The 20,401-nt window shown below is 46.9% G+C and overlaps 1 protein-coding gene across 2 annotated transcripts; it reads left to right on the top strand.

Annotated features, from left to right (window-relative positions):
- The first annotated feature begins 770 nt into the window (after positions 1 to 770).
- On the top strand, positions 771 to 20,351 carry ly75 (lymphocyte antigen 75). 2 transcript variants are annotated; one of them, XM_028979768.1, is made up of 34 exons: positions 771 to 1,009; positions 1,631 to 1,999; positions 2,474 to 2,662; positions 3,393 to 3,548; positions 3,627 to 3,734; positions 4,060 to 4,200; positions 4,285 to 4,470; positions 4,582 to 4,727; positions 5,100 to 5,204; positions 5,281 to 5,369; positions 6,273 to 6,442; positions 7,528 to 7,727; positions 7,830 to 7,972; positions 8,071 to 8,152; positions 8,574 to 8,645; positions 8,776 to 8,884; positions 8,961 to 8,996; positions 9,133 to 9,302; positions 9,652 to 9,793; positions 9,862 to 9,998; positions 10,737 to 10,842; positions 10,935 to 11,089; positions 11,767 to 11,896; positions 11,976 to 12,199; positions 12,485 to 12,647; positions 12,739 to 12,900; positions 13,018 to 13,140; positions 16,702 to 16,887; positions 16,969 to 17,192; positions 17,694 to 17,871; positions 17,941 to 18,102; positions 18,688 to 18,810; positions 19,323 to 19,493; positions 19,568 to 20,351. In XM_028979768.1, exons 1-34 carry the CDS (start codon positions 916 to 918, stop codon positions 19,741 to 19,743), a joined length of 5,127 nt encoding a protein of 1,708 aa, XP_028835601.1. In that variant the 5' UTR covers positions 771 to 915; the 3' UTR covers positions 19,744 to 20,351. The 2 variants fall into 2 exon arrangements, with proteins under 2 accessions (XP_028835601.1, XP_028835600.1); XM_028979767.1 differs by having other exon boundaries at positions 4,579 to 4,727.
- The last annotated feature ends 50 nt before the right edge of the window (positions 20,352 to 20,401 follow it).

The following is a 20,401-nucleotide window of genomic DNA, read 5'->3' as shown; positions in this document are numbered from 1 at the left end:
AAATGAAATAAAAAGCTGGATTTCCTCACATGCTGCGAGTATTTGGCCGATCTGCAGTACAAATGCCCATAAAACTGGTAAGGACATTTTACTGAGTAAGATTTTTTATAAAAATAAAGTGATTTATTTTTAATGTTTCAACATGGTGTTACTGGATTATCCCACAGTCACAAAGGCATTTGCAGCTAAGTACAAAGCACACCCCAAACATAATCCCAAAACCACCCTTTTAAAAAGACATGTTTCACCCAGAGAAATTGGTCAAATCAACACCACAGCAATAAGAAAAAGAAGTCCAAAACAGGCGCTTTCCCGCCCAAGAGAGATAAAAATGAACCTAAACTTCAAAGACAACGGTTAACAAAAATAATCAAAATCAGCCACGCTGCCCCACATGGCCCACAAAATAATCAAACCCAAATCAACCCACACAATTATACCCAAACCCAAATTAACCCCCACAAATCAATTCTGTTTTCCGCCATGGCCCTGATAGACATTCATGTATTTAAAATGAGCGCCAGCCCCTCCCAAGATTGCGGCTTTGTTGACGCGTTCGTTCCCGTAGACGCCCCGTTCAGCGCCACATCACACACACACGTGTGTGTGTGTGTGTGTGTGTGTGTGTGTGTGTGTGTGTATATATGTATATATATATATATGGCTCTGGTCAAGCTGGTCTTGCTTCCAGCAACATCAACAATCTCGTCCCTTCTTCAGGCTCTGCTGTTTATTCCAGCGGCCAGGGGAGGAGCCGTCCCGCCGTCCCAGGATGCACCACGGCCGGGGCTCGTCTGAGGCGGAATGAAGAACCTCCGTCTTGCCATATCGGACGGTCGAGTGACAGAACGCGAGGCGGAGGCGCGGTGAAGAAAGCCCTTTAAAGGCGCGTCGGGCGGCGGAGGCAGCGCAGTCATGGCGCGGCGGGAGCGCCTGGGAACCGTGGCCGTGCTGCTCGCCGCGCTCCTGGGCGTCGGGAGGATCCGTCCGGCTCCAGCTGTGGACTCGGGTGGGTAGAGAAGCGAACAGGAAGTGCGGCTCCTGCCTCCGCACACACGTGTAGAACCCGGTTCGGCGGTTTCGGTTCGGTTCGGCGGTACGCAGCCTGGAAGCGATGAAATGGCGAACAGAACACCAAACTACAGGGGGTTCTACCAGGAACTTACACCTTTTAATCACGGAACATGGAGGCTTTTATGGCTTTATGATCTTCATTCCGAAAGCGTTTAGAAACTTGTTTTGTTTTTGTTTGGCATCTGCCCCGATGACGTCACCCTGAGCTGACGTCACGCCCCATGTTAAAACAGAAAGAAACCCGATAAACGGCTATTATGAATGCAGCTAATTGATGTCAGACTTGTGCCGCGAATCCGGCGTTTTGATTGGCTGAGAGGGCTTTGTTTACGTTCGCCGCGTCACGTGACCTGCGGCTGACCAGTGCCGTGGTTTAGGAATCTTATCATAATCGCTGCTCATATGAGGAGATGTTGAGGAGAGGAGCAGCGAAAATTAAGATCTGCAAACACAAACAGAAAAAGCATCTCATAATTCCTTATAGGATGAATAAAGTGTTCAGGTCTGTTGAATGTTGGATGAACGTTTTTGTTGAGTTCCTCTTAAACTTGTTTAGATGAAGAGGCCTTCACTGTCCAGCACAGCACTGGCACATGCCTCTCCGCCGACGCCGATTCCCTCCGCCTGGTGAACTGCTCCGACTCCGCCTCCGTCCGCTGGAAGTGGGGGGGCGGCCACCGCCTCTTCCACGTCGCCTCGTCCAAGTGCCTGGGACTGGAGGTCCTGTCCAAAAGGCTGCAGCTGTTGGACTGCGACCAGTTGGGGACGATGATGACCTGGGACTGTCTGAACGGCGGCGTCTTCACCGTCTATGAGATGAGCCTGAGCCGTGCCGAGAACGGCGTGGTCGTCGCCAAACGCGGCGCCTCTGACGTGTGGGTGATCGGGGGGACGGACGAGGACATCTGCCAGCGGCCGTACAGGGGTATGTCACCGCCCCAGTCCGCCTTCTCCCCTGCAGTCGCAAGCTCCGCCCCTCGGCGGTGGGTACCGTTTATGAGTCACGCCGCAGAAAGTACCTGGTTAACCGGTCTGCGTGTGTTTACAGCTTCACTTTCTCTTTTAAGCCGGAGACTGCGGCCGGTTAACCGGTTGAACGTGTAAATGGACTTGTGTGTGTTTTGCATTAACAGAATAAATATGATGAGTAGGAATTAGAGTACAGTGATGCATCCATAAATATGGTTTTTATACATGATGTCTGAACCACTGTAGAAATGAGTATTGTCATATCTCGGCTGATAAAAGCAGCACCCGTGTATAAAGCTGTACCACGCCGCGTCTTTTATAGAAATAATGTTATAGAGAGTTTTTTTTTTTTTTGGTGGTAAAAAGAAATTCTGAATGTCCCCACGCGTCCTCCTGTGTGACTGAGGGGCAGGTGTCTCTTCCTTAACAGTGACCCACACCACCGAGGGCAACTCGTTCGGGAAGCCGTGCATGTTCCCCTTCCGCTACCAGGGGGTGTGGTATCACCGCTGCCTGCCGGGGCTTCCTCAGGACGCCGGCGCCTCGGAGCTGCTGCCCTGGTGCTCCACCACACTGGACTTTGACCAAGATAAGAACTTTGGCTTCTGCCTTCAAAAAGGCGAGTAACCGCACGTCAGCGTATTTTTACATATTCTCTAGGTTGGATGTTTACTAGCTCACCATCCGGAATGCCTGAAGGAAAACGCGGGTATCAGAGATTAATTTTGGTAGTAACCTAGCGGGTAACACACTCGCCTATGAACCAGAAGACCCAGGTTCCAACCCCACTTACTACCATCGTGTCCCCGAGCAAGACACTTAACCCTGAGTGTCTCCATGGGGGGACTGTCCCTGTAACTACTGGTTGTAAGTCGCTCTGGATAAGGGCGTCTGCTAAACGCTGTAAATGTACAATAATGTAAATGTAATTTTGTATCTGGGGCCTGTCAGTCATGCCTACAGGCTCCTCCCCTTTTAAACCTTCATTCCTGCTCTACAACCTGCAGGTAACCAGCAACTAGCAGCGACTTTCTTCTTTCTGACGCTAAATAGCGACGGTAAATTTCTGTCCACGTTTCTGATGTGTGGATCGGGCATCGCTAACAGTGTGCTGATCTATTCGGATAAATCGTATGTTCTTCTGTTTTATTCTCCTGCGCTTGTTCCCTCCATTTCACGTTCTGCTAAAGAGTAAATAATAAAGCATCATCAGTATGGAGGTTTTTAATAATTAGGATGACTGTATTGATGGGACATGCGTGAACATGCGTGTCTGTGGTATCGGTGTAGATGTTCTTGTTTCTAATCTACATGGAACGTGTTGCGTCTCCGTCCTTCTCTCCTGCCAGTGGACGGATGTGCCGCTCCGTGGCTTGGCCCGGTCGGTGGACGGTGTTACCTGGCGGTCCCCAGTGCCGCGGTCACCTGGCACGAAGCGAGGGACTCCTGCCGGAGTCAAGGGGGGGACCTGCTGAGCGTTTCCAGCACCACCGACCTCAGTGCCTGTAAGACAGACAGACAGCGTGAGTTGCCGGCGGCCGTGATCGGCGTGTAGGGTCACCTGCGTTTCCTTCTCGCCCCAGTGCACGACCTGCCGGACCGGGTGTGGACCGGACTCAACCAGCTGGACTGGCAGCAGGGCTGGCAGTGGGCCGACGCCTCGCCCCTGTCTTTTGTACATTGGGCCAGAGGTGAGTGCGGCCCCCTAGCCTGGTGTGTAACACACTCGCCTGTGAACCAGAAGACCCGGGTTCAAACCCCACTTACTACTATCGTGTCCCTGAGCAGGACACTTAACCCTGAGTGTCTCCAGGGGGGGACTGTCCCTGTAACTACTGACTGTAAGGGCGTCTGGTAAATGTCGTAAATGTAAAGAAGACTGCTACCCAGAATTCCTTGCTTCAGCGTTTGTGTTCTTGTCTGGCTAGAAGCTTGGATACAGACACTAGTGTTTCCTCAGAGTGTGTGTGCGCTGAATGGTCCCATTTATCTGTCCGTTTGTTGGTTGTTGTGCAGACATGCCGTCCCGTACCTCGCTCAGCCAGCCGGACTGCGGGCTGCTGAATTCCAACAAGACCTACGAGAACCTGGCATGCGAGAGAAAGCTGCCGTACGTCTGCAGAAAAGCAGCGGCCAGCACGCCGCCGGAGTCCGCTGGTGAGCTTCAGCTGGCTTCACATACACCCGTTACGTCTAGAAGAGTTCTGACCGGTCTCCGCCCTGCCGCTCGTCCCCCTGCAGGCAGGATGGTGCATTACTCCACGCTGTGTGAAGATGGCTGGTTTGCGTGGAACGGCCGCTGTTTAAAGCTGTTTGAAGAGCTTCAGCCGCAGGAGGAAGCTCAGCGTCTGTGTGAGACGCAGAACTCCACACTGGTCAGTGTCCACAGCCTGGAGGACATCGAGATGGTCAGCACGGTCCTGCCAGGTGATAGAAGGCCCAGTGCGCAGACACTCCCTTAAACGAATGACCGTGTGTAAATCTATATTTGTTACTCCGATCAACTGTACGTGGGTTTTTTTACTGTCCTCTCAGCAGACGGCCGGGACGTGTGGTCAGGACTGAAAGGGGAAGGGGACCCCCTAGTGTTTAAATGGCTGGATGGCACCAATGTAACTTTCACATACTGGGAACGTCACCATCCGTCCGTCAGGACGCTTGTGTGTGTCCACTTCACTGGAAAGGTGTGTATTAACTGTAGAAAAAATCTGAGTCTCTACAAACTGAGTGTATTTACAAAGTCCCAGGTTCAAATCCCACTTACTGCCATCGTGTCCCAGAGAAGGACACTTACCCCTGAGTGTCTCCAGGGGGGGGACTGTCCCTGTAACTACTGTAAAGAGGACTAGTGCATCCTTGTTTCCATTTTCGCATTTTGTGTTTAGTAGGGCTATAAAAACCAACGTGTTGATTTTGTACAATTCATTTGAAATATTTAATATTACAGCAGAACTAATGTGGGAATTAACGTTTAATTTGTGTGTATTCACTCACACACACACACACACACACACACACAGAGTCAGTGCATTGACTGCAGGCCTGTATCTGTGCAGGACCACATGTGGATCGGGGGCAACTGTGAGCTCAAGCTGCCCTTCCTCTGCCTGAAGGCGGGGCAGGTGAATGAGAGCAGCCTGGAAGAGGGCTGTCCTGCAGGGGTGAGGGACGCCACCTTCATATTTACATGTTGCTTTGTTTTAGTTTGTTTCCCTGTTTAAATATGTCTCTGTGCAGGACTGGAGGAGGCATGGGAACGCCTGTTACAGGGTGGATCCCACACCTGTCCCCTTTAAGAACAGCTGTGGACTCACCATCACCAGCAGGTCTGCATTAATCTCCTGTCATCGTGCTGCTGACATTATCTGTAGCGACATGCGTTAAGCCGGCTTCCTGTGTGCTGCATGACACACATGACTGTCAGAAATGCAGCACATTTCCTTTTGAAATTTGCACAACAATGCTCTGCATTATGGCGGTTGCGGTGCATCTTGGTTCTCGGTTGCGGGCGTCCATGTGCTATGAACATGTATATGTTTAGAGAATAGTATGAAAGCTCTTCATTTGGGATTAATTTTAAATATTTAACATGTTAAAATGAATGAAAACGTACTATTGGCCAAGTCAGTGCTTAAGGGTGGCTGTGTCTGCCAGGTAATAAACTCCACCCATAATGAAAACGTTTTGTAGCTTTCTGCTGCATAGCAATGGCCCCACAATTCAGTTGGGCGGAGCGGGGCATCAAAACGTTCAAACGGAACAGGAGGCGCCTCCGTAAATCTTTTTTTCAAATGGAATGCTCACCGTCATCACTTGATGCGATTTAATTATCGCCAGAAAGATGCGAAGATGCTGAGGAGGTGAAACTGAGGCAAGCAGCTGCCGTTTGGTTTAAACCTGATCATTTCCTGTTAATTTTTCCTTTCCCTCTTCGTCTAGCGCTCTCTCGTTCGTAATATGCAAAGAAAGCCGGAACTTTAAAGAGCTGGACTAGTCGGGTTGGGTTGAACTTTTCAGGCCCAGATTACAGCTCTAGCCTTTGTAACAGTTGTTAAAATTATAAGCATTAATAATTTAAGCAGAACTTTTAACAATTAATCATGATCAATTCTTTGCAAAGTGTGTGTTACATTATAATTAGGGCTGTCAATTAAAATTATATTCAATTAATTAAAGTTTTGTATGGTATGTTGCCATAAGATCTTCATAAGTTCTTCTGTGTGCTGCAGGTTCGAGCAGGCCTTCATCAACAGCCTCCTGAAGGAGCACACCAGCAAGGAGACCCACTTCTTCTGGACCGGCCTGCAGGACATCAAGAACAACGGCGAGTATGTCTGGGTCGTCCAGAACAGCACAGCGGAGCGAGTCACGTACACCAACTGGGCGTGGCAGGAGCCAGGTACCAACACCCATTCACTTTACTGAAGGTTCCACGTGACCTGCCTTCTCGTATCTAATGTGAACTCTGCTCTTCCCTGGGCTTACAAATGAGAAGCGGCGACTGGTTCAGCTGAAGCATCTTTAGTGATCTGTTTATTTCATAAAAAATCAGCTCCAAAGACACATCCCTTAGACACTGGGAGTAAAATGTGTCTGGTTCTAAAACCGCCTCTGAATGGAGCAGTCATGGCCACATCATAAATCATACCAGAACAAACCGCAACAAAATAATATATTGCTGTGACTCTTTATACAGCATTATTATTTTGCATAATAATTCATTTTATGCAAATACTTTTGCATTATTACAAAAAGGCATGAAGCATCCTGAATTGCATCAGTTGTTTTGTATGAAGATAAAATGAAAGTGCAGATCTTCATAATCTTATTATTTCTGAGCAGCGTACCTTCAACATACGTTCTGGTCTTTTGGACCACTGTACTGACCTCGGGTAGATAACGGACCTGAGAATGGAGGGAGACGAAGTAGAAAGGCAGGAGATGCTGCATAATTCCTGGGCATGTTATGTGTTGACAGGAGGGACTTAAAACGTCCAGAATGAGGAAGTAGGGTGTTTTGAGAACTGTCAATCATGCATAGAGACTCCTCCCCTTTTAAACTTTCTTTATATAAACATCATGATAGGAACTGTGTGTTATCGTGTTTCCCGACCGGAAACCGGACGTTTCTGTATTTTCCCATCTCTAGGTTGGACACTTTTACTTGTTTACCAATCAGAATGCTTGAATGAAAACACAGGTAGTGGTGTAGATGTCTAGAAGAGATTAATTCTGGGGCTTGTCAGTCATGCCTACAGGCCCCTCCCCTTTTTAGCTTTGTTCACGGAAACAGTTCATCATCTGGATGTCAGAAATAATTAACACCAATAAAAATGTCTGGATGGGTAGTTAGTTCCTCCTCTACAACATGCAGGTAACCATCAAGCTGTCAGTTTTTTATGCAAATGTGAAACCAGTGGTTCTGTTGTTTGGTCTTGTATGTGTGTGTGTGTGCGTGTGTGTATGTGTGTGCATCTTCTGTAGTTCAGGATGGCGGCTGTGCAGTGCTGTCCACCAGTAGGTTTTTGGGCAAGTGGATGGTGAAGAACTGCAGTCGCTTTACAGCTGGATCCATTTGCAAAACTCTGCTGAGTCCCCTGGAGCCTCCAGAACCCGAGTCGGACATCACCGCAGAATGTCCTCAGGGATGGACGTCCATCAAAGGAATAAAATACTGCTACAAGGTGTGTGGTGAAATATAAAAAGGTGTCCGAGAGAGAAAGATGCTTGGTTTGTGGTGGGGTATTTATGAAACACGCTTGCTAGAAAAAATGTTTTAATTGAAGGTGTTCCACGAGGAACGTTTGAACAGGAAGCGCTCGTGGCTGGAAGCTGAGGACTTCTGCCAGGCCCTTGGGGCTCACCTGGCCAGTGTCAGTCATCCAGAGGAGATGAATGCCCTGGATTCCGTTATGAGGGCCTCAGTCAGGTTCTCGCTCCTTCTCACACCCACTGTCCCTGTCAAATTTACACTCGGTACCTTGCCTTTTCCAACAATTATTAACTGGGTTCTGGATGTTTCCCCAGCGATGAACGCTACTTCTGGGTCGGCCTGAACCGCAGGAACCCGAACAATGACAACACCTGGGAGTGGAGTGATGGGCGGCCAGTGAGTAGATATTCCAGACTCTTCTTACATTCTTCATGTAGTTCTACCTAATACCAGTTACAATCATCAGAGGTGAGAAGTTGGTATTTATTACACATCAATCAACATTAAAATTCATTTCTCTATATAACTCCCTTTCATATCTCCATTAAAATCTCCATATCTCCATTTTCATTAACTGTAATTAATTCCCTATTTTTGAGATGTGAAAGTGTCACACATATTTAAATGCATTTTGTCTGTAATACTTATTCCTTATTAGTTTCAAACTGAGCAACATCAATGTTTTACCCGTAATTTTACCAAAAAGCAGAAGTAAAGACAGCTGAGTGTCTGGAAAATGAGACGTGTGGTTTTGATGCACCATCGAAGTACCATTTTGCACATTAGAATGAGAAGTGAGGTTCTGTCTCTGTCTCAGGTCTCCACCTCCATTTTCTCCAGTTCCGTCCACCAGGATGACGAGTACAACCGAGACTGCGCCGCCATTAAGGTGAGGAACCTGATCTCCACAAAAAGAATTCAGTCTGGTGTGTGTGTTATTTTGTCAGTGGGAGAGGTCTTCCGCCCTTTCTGCCACATCTCATTGATCTTTGTTTTCTTGTTCTCTCTGTACCGTGTAGAGCATGAGGAGGTTATTTTACATCTTCTTCCTGGTGTCAGCAAAGCCTTACATGGCCACGCCCTTCCACTGTGATGCTCAGCTGGAGTGGGTGTGTCAGATCCCCAGAGGTAAACAAAGAAAGGAGCTTGTAATAAAGGTTGACAATAAGCTCAACTCTAAAATCAAACTTTGTTTTTTTATAAGGCTCCACTCCCAAGACCCCGGAGTGGTATAATCCAGGTAAAATGTTCTGATTCTTTCATTTCTCCTCAAACATAAACAGCCTTATTCTCCTTTTATTCTACCTTTCTTTTATTTTATAGAATAGTTCAGGATTCTTGTTTTTCTATAACTATATGCATGTGATGTGTGTCAGAGGGACGACATGGGACGTCCACGTTCCTGGACGGCCAGGAGTTCTGGTTTGTGCAGAACCTGCTGCTGTCCTATGAAGAAGCCAGCATGTACTGCACCAGCAACAGCAGCCGACTGGCCCATCCACAGAGCTTCAGCGCCATCCACCACCTGCAGAGCACCCTCCTCAGTGTAGGTGGACTTCACCTCTAGTTACACCGCTCTGCACACACCACGGGTTAAAGAAACAAGGAACAAAAGTGGTCCACAGGTCATCTCCTGTCTCTACCTCTTTGTTCTGGTCTGTTTTTGAAGACATACATAGTCTGATATTCTTCATGCAGTTCTTGCCATCATTGGAACTAGCAACCACTATTCCCATAAGAAATAAAGAAAGGTTATTAACAAGAATTTAGGAATAAATTTGGTGAGGGCCTTTAATTTTTCATGTGCATTTGCTATTTTTTTAGCCAAGAGGTCCTTCTGGGTTCTTCCATGATGCAGAACACAGTACATGTGGACTAAGGCTCTGTCTTTCTAGCTTTCAGGAGCCACTGATGCCATGTGGTGGGTGGATCTGAGGGACACTGTTCCCTTCCCCTCGCTGTACTTCAGGTTCACTCAGATGCGGTTCTATGAAGAGGGACAGTGTCGTTTCCTGACCACACATTACATTACTCCAGGTACCAGGAGCAGAACGTGGGTTTAATACAGATCTGCAGTAGATTCTACATTGACGTTTCCTCCACAGACACCTCGACCAGCTGCTCCAGCAAGCTGCCGTTTGTTTGTGAGGCTCTGAACGTGACATCGGTGGAGCGGGAGCCGATAGGGCCACACCCCACTGGGCTCCCCTGTGATGGCGGCTCCATCGCCTTCCGAGACAAGGTGCTCATTCTCATATGGTCAGCAGGGCTCATCAACCCTGGTTCTGGGCAACATGGAAGATCGAAGCTGCAGGGTGGTGGCCTCCAGAACCGGGGTTGGTGGCACCTGGTCTATAAAAGCCCCTGTTCAGGTGTTTCAGCTGGTTTATTTATTATCACAGTTATTTTAATCATCATAGTCACCATCACAGGCAGCGGTGGCCTAGTGGTCAATGAAACAGACTCGTTATCAGAAGGTTGCTGGTTTGAAGCGCCCGTCATGGCTGCCCACTGCTCAGCAAGGGTGATGGTTAAATACAGAGGACAATTTTCATCGTGTCACCTTGTGCTGTGCTGCAGTGTTTCACAATGACAGTCACTTCACTTTCACTTTTCATCTACAGTGGACCAGATGAATTTTATTAAATATGGAACCTAAAGAAAAATATCTTAATATTGTTTGTGGTTTAGCACTTATTCACAGGTAAACATTGTGTATTCTATATTCATTGGCCAACATTTTGTTTGTTAATTCTGATTATTTAGTATCTCAGATTATTAGACTATTAACTACAATCCTTTCATAATACAGAATGTAAAACTTCTGACTTCATTTATAGACGTGATACTCTGGGTGTGTAGAAGGTGTGTAATGTGGTTAGAATTATATATTTTCATCAATGCAGAGTAACGTGTGTGTGTGTGTGTGTGTGTGTGTGTGTGTGTGTGTGTGTGTGTGTGTGTGTGTGTGTGTTTGCAGTGTTACACTGTGACTAAGCCTCAGTACACAAACTTCAGGAAGGCCAGTGAAGTCTGCTCTTCACACCGAGGAACACTGCTCACCATCACAGACCAGGTGGAACAAGGTACCCTCCGTCACCCCTCCGTCACCCGTCTGTCACCCCTCCATGTCCCTGTCCTATCAGCCATGTGCCCATTTCCTGTCTGTCACCATCAGACTTCATTGTCACCCTGCTGGCCAGCCTTCCTGAGAAAATGTGGATTGGTTTAAGGCTGCGTTTTGATGAGATGCTGTGGGTGGACGGGACCCCCGTCGACTTTGTCAACTTCCACCCGCTCATTCATGGCCAGTACCGCGTGATGCGGATCAGTGTGAGTCCAGTTAGAGATTTTATCACTATTGATTTTGTCTTGCTTACTCAACTTGAGTTCGGCAAAAGTTGCCTTGGTAACAAAACGGGTTCCATTTTTTTGGTGCATGTTTCATTGTGCAATCATTCATTTCATCCTGTCCTTTCAATCAGCCACTCACTGCTGGGAGCAGGTTTTATGTGGGGATGCACCAATACGCAGTTTCAATGTTTTTTGAGACCTGGAAATTGTGCTGCACTCACGTCATGGGCATCCTACATGCCCACCCACACTAGTCGTAGAAATGTCTGTTCTACCAGGTACTCTATCGAGTGTGTGAAATAGAATTGCATTACTAAAAAAAGAGACTAAAATACAATTATCATTGACTGACTTAAATAGTCATAAATAATTCGGTCTAAAATAAGAGTATGAAGAGAATTTGGGCTCAGGAAATTTTTTCACTATCAGCCCTTCGGTAAAAAATATTTGCCTTTGATATTATTTCAATTTTTTCAGTAATTCAGTGGTCGAGCAACAGTTTTATTTCTACAAATTGCAGGTGATGCGCCAACCACACTGTGTGCGTTGAAATGCTTGGTGTGCATGATAATAGACCTGTTTCAATGGTAATTTCCTCGTGAACGGTGCATCTCTAGTTTGAAGTTAAACGTTTGCAGCTTGTTTTCATGTTTTAGTTCTTGGAACCAGAAGGTCTGGAACTATGTACCTACATGTTCAACGACCCCAGCTCCTCCATCCTGGGCACCTGGGACTATTCCATGTGCTCTGAGCAGCAGAGTGTGTCCATCTGTCAGCACTATGCAGGTGGGTGTCTGGTCAACATGTTTAATCCATGTGTCGTCGTGTTTGTGTTCACATTTTCCATCATGCTCCTGCTTCCCAGATCACCCTGATGTCCCCGTTTTCTCTGACCGGCTGTTCCATCTGAACAACCACACCTTCAAGCTGGTGCAGCAGGAGAACCTGACGTGGTTTGCCGCGTGGGAGCTGTGTAAGAAACAGGACATGGACCTGGCCAGCGTGGCAGATGCTTTCCAACAGGCGGTGCTGTCTGTTAATGTCAGCCGCTTCGGAAGCCCCATGTGGATCGGGTTCTTCAGTGAGGACGTAAGAGTCTCCATCTTTGAGGACCATATCTACAGTCTATAGTCTGCCTCATGTTACCAGGCTAATAACTAGAAAGATCACATGTGGGTGGGTGTTGATCTCAGTGTTATTTAGGTGTTTGCTGCAATATGCAAATCAGCATTAATTAATCATGATTAATTCTTTGCACAGATGTGGAAAGTTAAAGTTAAACTGATTTAATTTATCAGTTGTGATGGCCAGGATTTTTTTATTTATAATCTGAACTAGTCAGATTTAGACCGACCATTTCTTGTTTTTGAGAAGGACGGCACCCACTTCCGCTGGACAGACCACAGCCACACCATCTTTAGCCGCTGGTCGTCCCAGGAGACAAGCGGCCGCTGTGTTTACCTGGACATCGATGGCTACTGGAAGGCCACGGAATGTAATGTGGCTTTGAAAGGAGCCATCTGCCACGTCCCACACAGTGAGGCTCTTCTGTCTTTAATGTAACCTGGACAGTTTGGTGGCTTCACTGTTAAGGACTTTAATCCTGAGTTGAAATGTGACTGTTCTAGATGACACTATTGCGCCGCAGGAGGTGAACGTTCAATGCCCGCACAAAAACAACGGGCCCAACTGGATCCCATTCAAGAAAAACTGCTACTCCTTCCTGCTGATGGGAGGCAGGTGGGACGCCTACAATAAAGGGGAGCCAGAGCAGTCGTGCCAGGAGCTGGGTGAGGAGAAGCGGTGGACAATTGTTGTAAAAGCTCCAGTGCTTTTATAGGAATAACTTGTATTCTGTCAGCGTCATTCAGCTCTGGATGTGATATATTTTTCATCCTCCCCTTTAGACCCAAGCGCAAAGCTGCTGAGCATCAGGAGTGCGGAAGAGAATGAGTTTGTGCAGCAGCAACTCCTGCCGCTCCGGGATCTCGCACACTTTGTGTGGCTAGGAATCAAGCAGGACAGCAAAGGTATGTGAGCATGTGCTGCACAAACTGGATATTGTGTGTGTGTGTGTGTGTGTGTGTGTGTGTGTGTGTGTGTGTATATATATATATAGGATGTAAGAGTGTGTGTACCATCCAACCTCATAAAAAAAATGCAGCAGCACGACTGATCTTCAACCTTCCCAAGTTCTCCACACCGCCCCTCTGCTACGTTCCTCCACTGGCTCCCAGTAGCTGCACGCATCAGGTTCAAAATACTGATGCTGGCCTACAAAGCCAAACATGGAGTAGCACCATCCTACCTCACAGCCCTTATTACACCTCACACTGCACCTCGTATACTCCGAGCCTCCAGTACTGCTCGCCTGGTCCCTCCATCTCTGAAGGTAAAAGGAAGACACCCATCTAGACTCTTCTCCATCTTGGCCCCTCGGTGGTGGAATGAACTTCCAGCTCAGTCACTGAGCACCTTCACACGGCAGCTCAAGACCTTCCTCTTTAGAGAAGATTTAGATGAACTTGTAACCTTCTTCTTGTCTGACTTCTGTATAGAAACTAGAACAGAGTGAATAAAAAGATTGTATTCATAGTTGGGGGTCCTAGTGAACCAGAACTGATCACTTTTTTTTATTATTATTATTATTAATATATATATATATATATATATATAGTATTTTTTTGTGCAGTGTGTGTGCGTGTGTAAGTGTTAGATTTGTCTGAAATACTTTTTGCATAAGTGGGTGTTCAGCTGCTTCTTAAAGGTGGTGGTGGTCTCGGCTAATCGAATGGAGCAGGACAAGTTGTCCCACCAGCCAGGTGTAGCCTGTTGTGAAAGAAAAGGTCTAATGTTGCGAATGTGTAGAGAGTGAACCTGCAAGATCTGGAGATCGCAGCAAATTTATGGTTCACGTTTGCAGATGCCGTGGGTGTTAACAGTAGCAAGCAAATTTGAATTGAGAGGTTTTGCTGAGGGGAGTTGTTACCTGGAAAGATCAGAATCTGGATAGGTTCAATTGGAGGTGTCGCTCAGACAACCATGCCGATATGTCTGAGAGACAGGCCGAAATTTTTGTTGCTATAGTGGCATCTTCTGGTGGGAAAGGCTAATAGAGCTGGGTGTCATCTGTGTAAGAGTGATAAGAGAAGCCATATACTGTATATAATATTAGGGTCATTTAGAAATATATAGGGCTGCAACTAACAATTATTTTAATAATCGATTAATCTGTCGATTGTTTTTTGATTAATCGTAGAATCGGATAAAAAACAAAAACCATGAAAAGCATTCATTTCCAACCCTTTATTCAAAAACAGAACCAAAATCTTTAGAAAGTGCACAAACATGTTGCTCCTTGAGCTGTTATAATAATAATAAAATAAAATAAAAATGGACTAACACAAAAAACATACACATGTATGCTTTACATCTGCCAAATATAGACTTGGATAAGGGCGTCTGATAAATGCTGTAAATGTAGACTTTTTTTGTGCCACCTGAGCTGCCAGAACGATAAATAATTTATTAAAAAAAAAGGAACAATACAAATCAGAAAATTTAACAGGATTTGTTAGAATGTCAGAACTTGTTCTCTACACTACACTGCAGATGCACACTCGCAGACGCACACACTCACAAACTCTCACACTGACACACACACACACACACACTGCAAAAAATGCTTTTCTAACTGTTTTCAGTCCAAATCTCTTAAAAAATCTTAAATCAAGATACATTTACTAGACACGTGAAATAGTATAAGAAATTGTCTTGTTTTCTGATAAAACATCTCAAAATTAAGTGATTGTTTGTTTAAAACAAGCAAAATTATCTGCCAATGGGGTAAGAAAACTAATATTAATGAGATATAATGTCAAACAGAAGTTTTAAGCATCACTTTATTTTCTCATGCCATTTTTCTTGTCTAGTAATCTTGATTTAAGATTTTTTTAGATATTTGGACTGGAAACGAGACAAAATTTCTAGGTAAGAAAATCTATACATGACAACAGATTGAAAAATGAATGGTCCAAAAAAGGCTAGTGAATAAAAACATGTCTTTAGTCTTTTAATGCAGAGTAACTATAGCGCCCCTGCTTTACTACTGTTATTAACGCGTTAACGCTAACTTGTCATGCCTGTCAAGCTGGATGACGGGTAAACATTTACATTTACAGCATTTACCAGACGCCCTTATCCAGAGCGACTTACAGTCAGTACTTACAGGGACAGTCCCCCCCCTGGAGACACTCGGGGGTTAAGTGTCTTGCTCAGGGACATGATGGTAGTAAGTGGGATTTGAACCCGGGTCTTCTGGTTCATGGGCGAGTGTGTTACCCACTAGGCTACTACCACCCCGTTTCATGTTTCTTCTGCACCCACAACCCAAAACGTCAGTTGCAGCCAAGTTACATTTACATTTACAGCATTTATCAGACGCCCTTATCCAGAGCAACTTACAATCAGTAGTTACAGGGACAGTCCCCCCCTGGAGCAACTTAATGTTAAGTGTCTTGCTCAGGGACACAATGGTAGTAAGTGGGATTTGAACCTGGGTCTTCTGGTTCACAGGCAAGTGTCTTACCCACTAGGCTACTACCACCCTCTGTCGTCCACACGGAGATGCAGAGAACAGTGTAGGTGGCGCTGTAAGTCCCCGTCTAGTTCTCCTCCGCTGTGAGTTAAACTCCAGCACCAGGGACATTACGTTCCTCACTTCACAGCGGAACTCCAGTCCAGACCTTTCTTGAGTCTGTGAAGCTTCTCAGTCATCCAGGTGAATTTATGTGAAAGTTGAGTCGCGGCAACTGGACTTTCTTCCTTTAAGGTGGAGACGTTTCATTCTGCATCCACAGAACTTTGTCAATCTGAGGGAAGTTGTCTTGTGCCCACAAATTTATCCTCCAGGTTGGTTTCACCTCAAACCCGCCTTGAATAGGCTCGTTACGTGGAACAAAGGCAGGGGAGGAGGTGGGTAGATGTGACAGCCCCGCCCTGGCAGCTCCTCCTACCCCCATTAAGCGGGTCGTTAAATGTGGTCAACCTGGTGAACGTGTGAATTGGGCCTGATTTTCCGGTGGATGGATGAAAGGTCAGCAAAATAGGTTGGAGATAAGTTGTGTCTGAGGCCTCCACCTCTGAGAGAGGCGTCAGGGAAGCTTTGCATGTGCAAATCAACAAACCCTCACTGAACAAACCACCTATCTTCTCTGTCCAATATTTGAACATTCTTAAGGTTCATTCTTAAGGTGGCTGATTCAGGGCCAAAATCAGCTGTGTACCTTCACCTTAAGGACACTCATTTTTGGACAAGAATGTCCAAATACTTCCTCCTCCCCACCCACATGAATGAATAATCCTCCTGCTGGCCTGGGTTGATGGAGGCTGGCACGCGGCAGGTTCAGTTCCGCGTGAGGCAGGGTTCGCGCCGCCAAAAGGGACGAGTCCCTCACACGATACATCTTTAGGTGTTTAGTAAGATGTCTGACCGCCTTCCATCAAGTCAATGACTGTTACTATTCAGACTAATTTTTCAATGAAAATAAGGACGTTTGTAAATGACCCTAAACGCTCACATCTGTTTACAGCTGAGAGGCTGAAGTGGTACGACGGCACGTACGTTCACTTCTCCAACTGGGAGCAGGGCAGGCCTGACGTTGCAGGGGACTTCCTGGCTGGCCTGGCTGTGGACGGGTCCTGGGCTTTATACACCAATCCTCGCCAGTTCGCGTCCTTCCAGCAGAGGAGTGCCCTCGTCTGTAAGATGGATAATGGTACGAGTGAGGGGTTTGCCCACAACACCCAGTATTGTTTAGACCTTTCTTGAAAACTCATGTGCTCTGTGTTGGTTGAAGATCCTAAAGAAGAGTTCCAGAAGTCTCCAACTGTTGTTGAGGAATACGGTAGCCTGAACTACTATGTGGTGGCCCAGAGGCTGTCCTGGTTCCAGGCTCAGGAGGAGTGTGGACGCCGCCACGGCCATCTGGCCAGCGTTCACAACACGTCCCAGAGTCAAGTGCTGCAGCGTGTCGTCTTCAGGGACGGCTTCCCGCTCTGGATTGGCCTGTCCAATCAGGATGTAGGTTCATCAGAAATCACATGAATCACATGTTCCCTCTCAGGCCAGTCCAGACAACGATGCTTTTCTCTAAAACAGCTTCCAGAGTGAATCTCTCTGTTCTGTGTAGTTGTGTGGACGGCAAAGGTCCAACCTGACCTTTAACCCCAAACACGTCCTACATACAATGCCGGATAACACGTTCAACGACAGGAAATCCGCTGTACGCTGCACATTTCTAGTGTAAAGATGTGGCTGGAGAACAACCACGTGTTTAACTCTCCGCAGAGGAGGAGAGCGGGGAGTAACAGCGCCACCTACAGGTGGGGAGGGGGTTAAAACCCATTTTGGAGAAAAGCAATCTGGTCTGGACGGTTCCTCCAATTGAGGTTTATATTTCTAAATCTCCATTCTTTTAACCACAGAATATCTTACAAAAGTTACTAATATTATGTCCAGAATGGAATAGGGCATCTAGCTTGATGTCCCGTATGTAAAACCGCGTTGCTGCTGACTCTGCAGGCCAGCAACTCCGTCTATGAGTGGTCAGACGGAACCGCGCTGGACTACGTCCCGCCGGGCTGGACCAGCCTGGCACCAACTGACCGCTGCGTGTACGTGGACCCGGCGGGCAGGTGGAGCGGACTGTCCTGTCAGGAGCAGGTGGAAGGGGCCGTCTGCTACAACAGCAGCTCCAAGAGTAAGAGCCCATCATGAACGATGTAAGACGTGGACGTGTGTGACCTGCATACGTCCTTTTTTAATGCAGGGTCTAGTGCTCAGGTGTCTACCAGGTCGGAAAACTGCCCCAAAAGTGACGGCCTCCCTCAGTGGGTGCACCACAATGACCACTGCTACGCCTTCGACATGAACTTCTACAACTACTCTGTTTACACCATGGAGGACGCCAAGCGCTTCTGTGGCAAGCTGGGTACGTGTGAAGCTCCGGCCGCTCTGGTTATTTCTACGGCGGACGTGTAGTGGGTCCCAGGTTCAGACGCCACTTACTACCATCGTGTCCCTGAGCTAGACACTTAACCCTGAGTGTCTCCAGGGGGACTGTCCCTGTAACTAGTGTTGATGTTCTTATCTTAGAAGGTGCTCTGGATAAGATCATCTGGTAAATTCTGTAAATGTAAATGATCGCGGCACCAACGTTTCTCACGGTTCTTCTCTCTGGGAATAAAGCGCCTGATAGAAGGAGGTCTGTTCCCAGTTTTTATATAAAATGACCATGCGGAGGAGAACCGGCCCAGGGTTTTTTAGGTTTAGCTGCTGTGTGTGTGTGATTTTATGTTGAATAGTTTTTATTACACACAGTACAGTAAAGTAATACATGTCGGCCACTTCATTAGTGCGTGGCCTGACGTGGCTTTTTGGTGCCACCATGTGAAACTGTGGTGACCTCAACTCCACACACCCTGGATCCTTTCATCTACAACGCTGAAAACGTTTGCAATTCTAATTGTGTGTTACAGTATGACGAGGACTTTTGAATTGGACTTTTGTTTGGCAGACTCATCTGCACAGTTGTTGACCATCAAGAGCGAAGAGGAGAACCAATTCGTGTCTGATTATGTATCTGAAAACCCCCACATCACCAACCGGATCTGGCTGGGTCTGGACTGGAACGCCAAAGGTGATGTTCATGCTCCTAAATACTTCTCCATACAGAGTTCCCTCAGACCCCACAGTGCGCTCTGATTGGCTGAGATCGTTCCACATTATTACTGTAAACTGAAAAAACGCTGGATCAGAGCGAACATCGCAGTAGAAAACACTTTTAATCCACAGTATCTCCCAAAACCGAGTACACCCCCGAAATATTTCAATCTTTCCTTGGGACAATGCATCTGATGCGATGTAAATGTGTCCCCTCCAAATAACAAAGCGCACACAGACACTGAGGTCCATTTAGGAGGAACAGTAGAGGAGCAAGAGACGTTTTAAAATGCCTGCTGAGCAGTGATTAGTATCATTGATCTTCTGGGGTGGAGAAGAACTGGATTATTAGGTTCCATCTAAACTAGTATTTGGTTGAATGTCCCTCAGCAAGTTGCGTTTGACCAGATGTTTGTGGTATGATTCTGCCTGAAAGTGTTCTTTCTGATGGTTGGTTGGTTGGATGGTTTGCCCGTCTGTGTCCCTCAGACCAGAAGATCAGCTGGGTGGACGGCAGCAGTTTGGACTTCAGCAAGTGGAAATCTGCGGCGTTGACGGGCGTTGATTCCTGCGCGGCGTTGCTGTCTGCGCACGGCGGAGTCTGGGCCGCGGTCAGCTGTACGGACGCCCGGAGCCGAGTCGTCTGCAAAGCTCCCACACGTAAGTCTTCACGCTGTTCTGGGCCGTTCTTCTCCCGCAAGTTGTGATGCGTGATGTTCTCGTGCCTGGACCAGGGTCGGCCAGCTCCCCGGTGGCTCTGGCGCTCTTCCTCATCGTCATCATGTCTCTGGCCGCTGCTGTGCTCTTCATCGTCTACAAGAGGAACCGCGGACGCTTCTCCTCCACCATACGCTACCAGAGGAACTACGACGAGGCGGACAGCACCAGTATCATCAACGAGACCGAGTGACTCCAACAAGCAGACGCATGACCCCTGACCCCATCCAGCTATTTATTATCACCGGTGACTTAACCATTCTGCTCTGCTCCACAGGGGCGTAAACTGAGAGCCAGAGGACGTTCTTTTCTTTTCTTTTTGTGAAGAGAAGCCCAGATATGCTGCAATGTTGAGGCAAAGACCACCTTCAGCAAACCAAGTTTCTCTCGCCGTTACGGCCCGCCTCCAACGTTCATGTCACTGGACTACTTTAATTTACACGATTCTAACTGCACTCTGACCGACCAACATGAAAATGAACATTTTAAACCGTTTTTAATAATTCCTTCTTCTAGTCAAACTGTTTTTTTGTTTTTGAAGTTCTTCTCTAATGTTAACCGCTAATAAGATGAAAGCGTGAAGAGGTCACCGCGCTCGCGCCATCACCTGCATACTGCTTCATAACCACAGATTCATCTCATTTCTCTGCCGAGGCTTCAATCGCTCCTGTAACCTGACCTGCTGGTGGCAGCGTCGCCAAATCTTCCTCCTCTACGCAGTTCGACTACTGAGAACGCCGCACTTTAAACCAAAACTGCTTTCACGAGAGACTGTTTTTATTTTTATTTTATTCGGCTCCACTGGGTTTTTTTTTTTTAAAAAGGAAAAAGTTACTAAATAAAAAACTGGA

The sequence above is a fragment of the Denticeps clupeoides genome, chromosome 5 (assembly GCF_900700375.1).
Source record: "Denticeps clupeoides chromosome 5, fDenClu1.1, whole genome shotgun sequence".
NCBI classification, from domain to species: Eukaryota; Metazoa; Chordata; class Actinopteri; order Clupeiformes; family Denticipitidae; genus Denticeps; species Denticeps clupeoides.
Note: the sequence above shows the minus strand (reverse complement) of the source record. Positions and strands in the feature narration are given on the sequence as shown.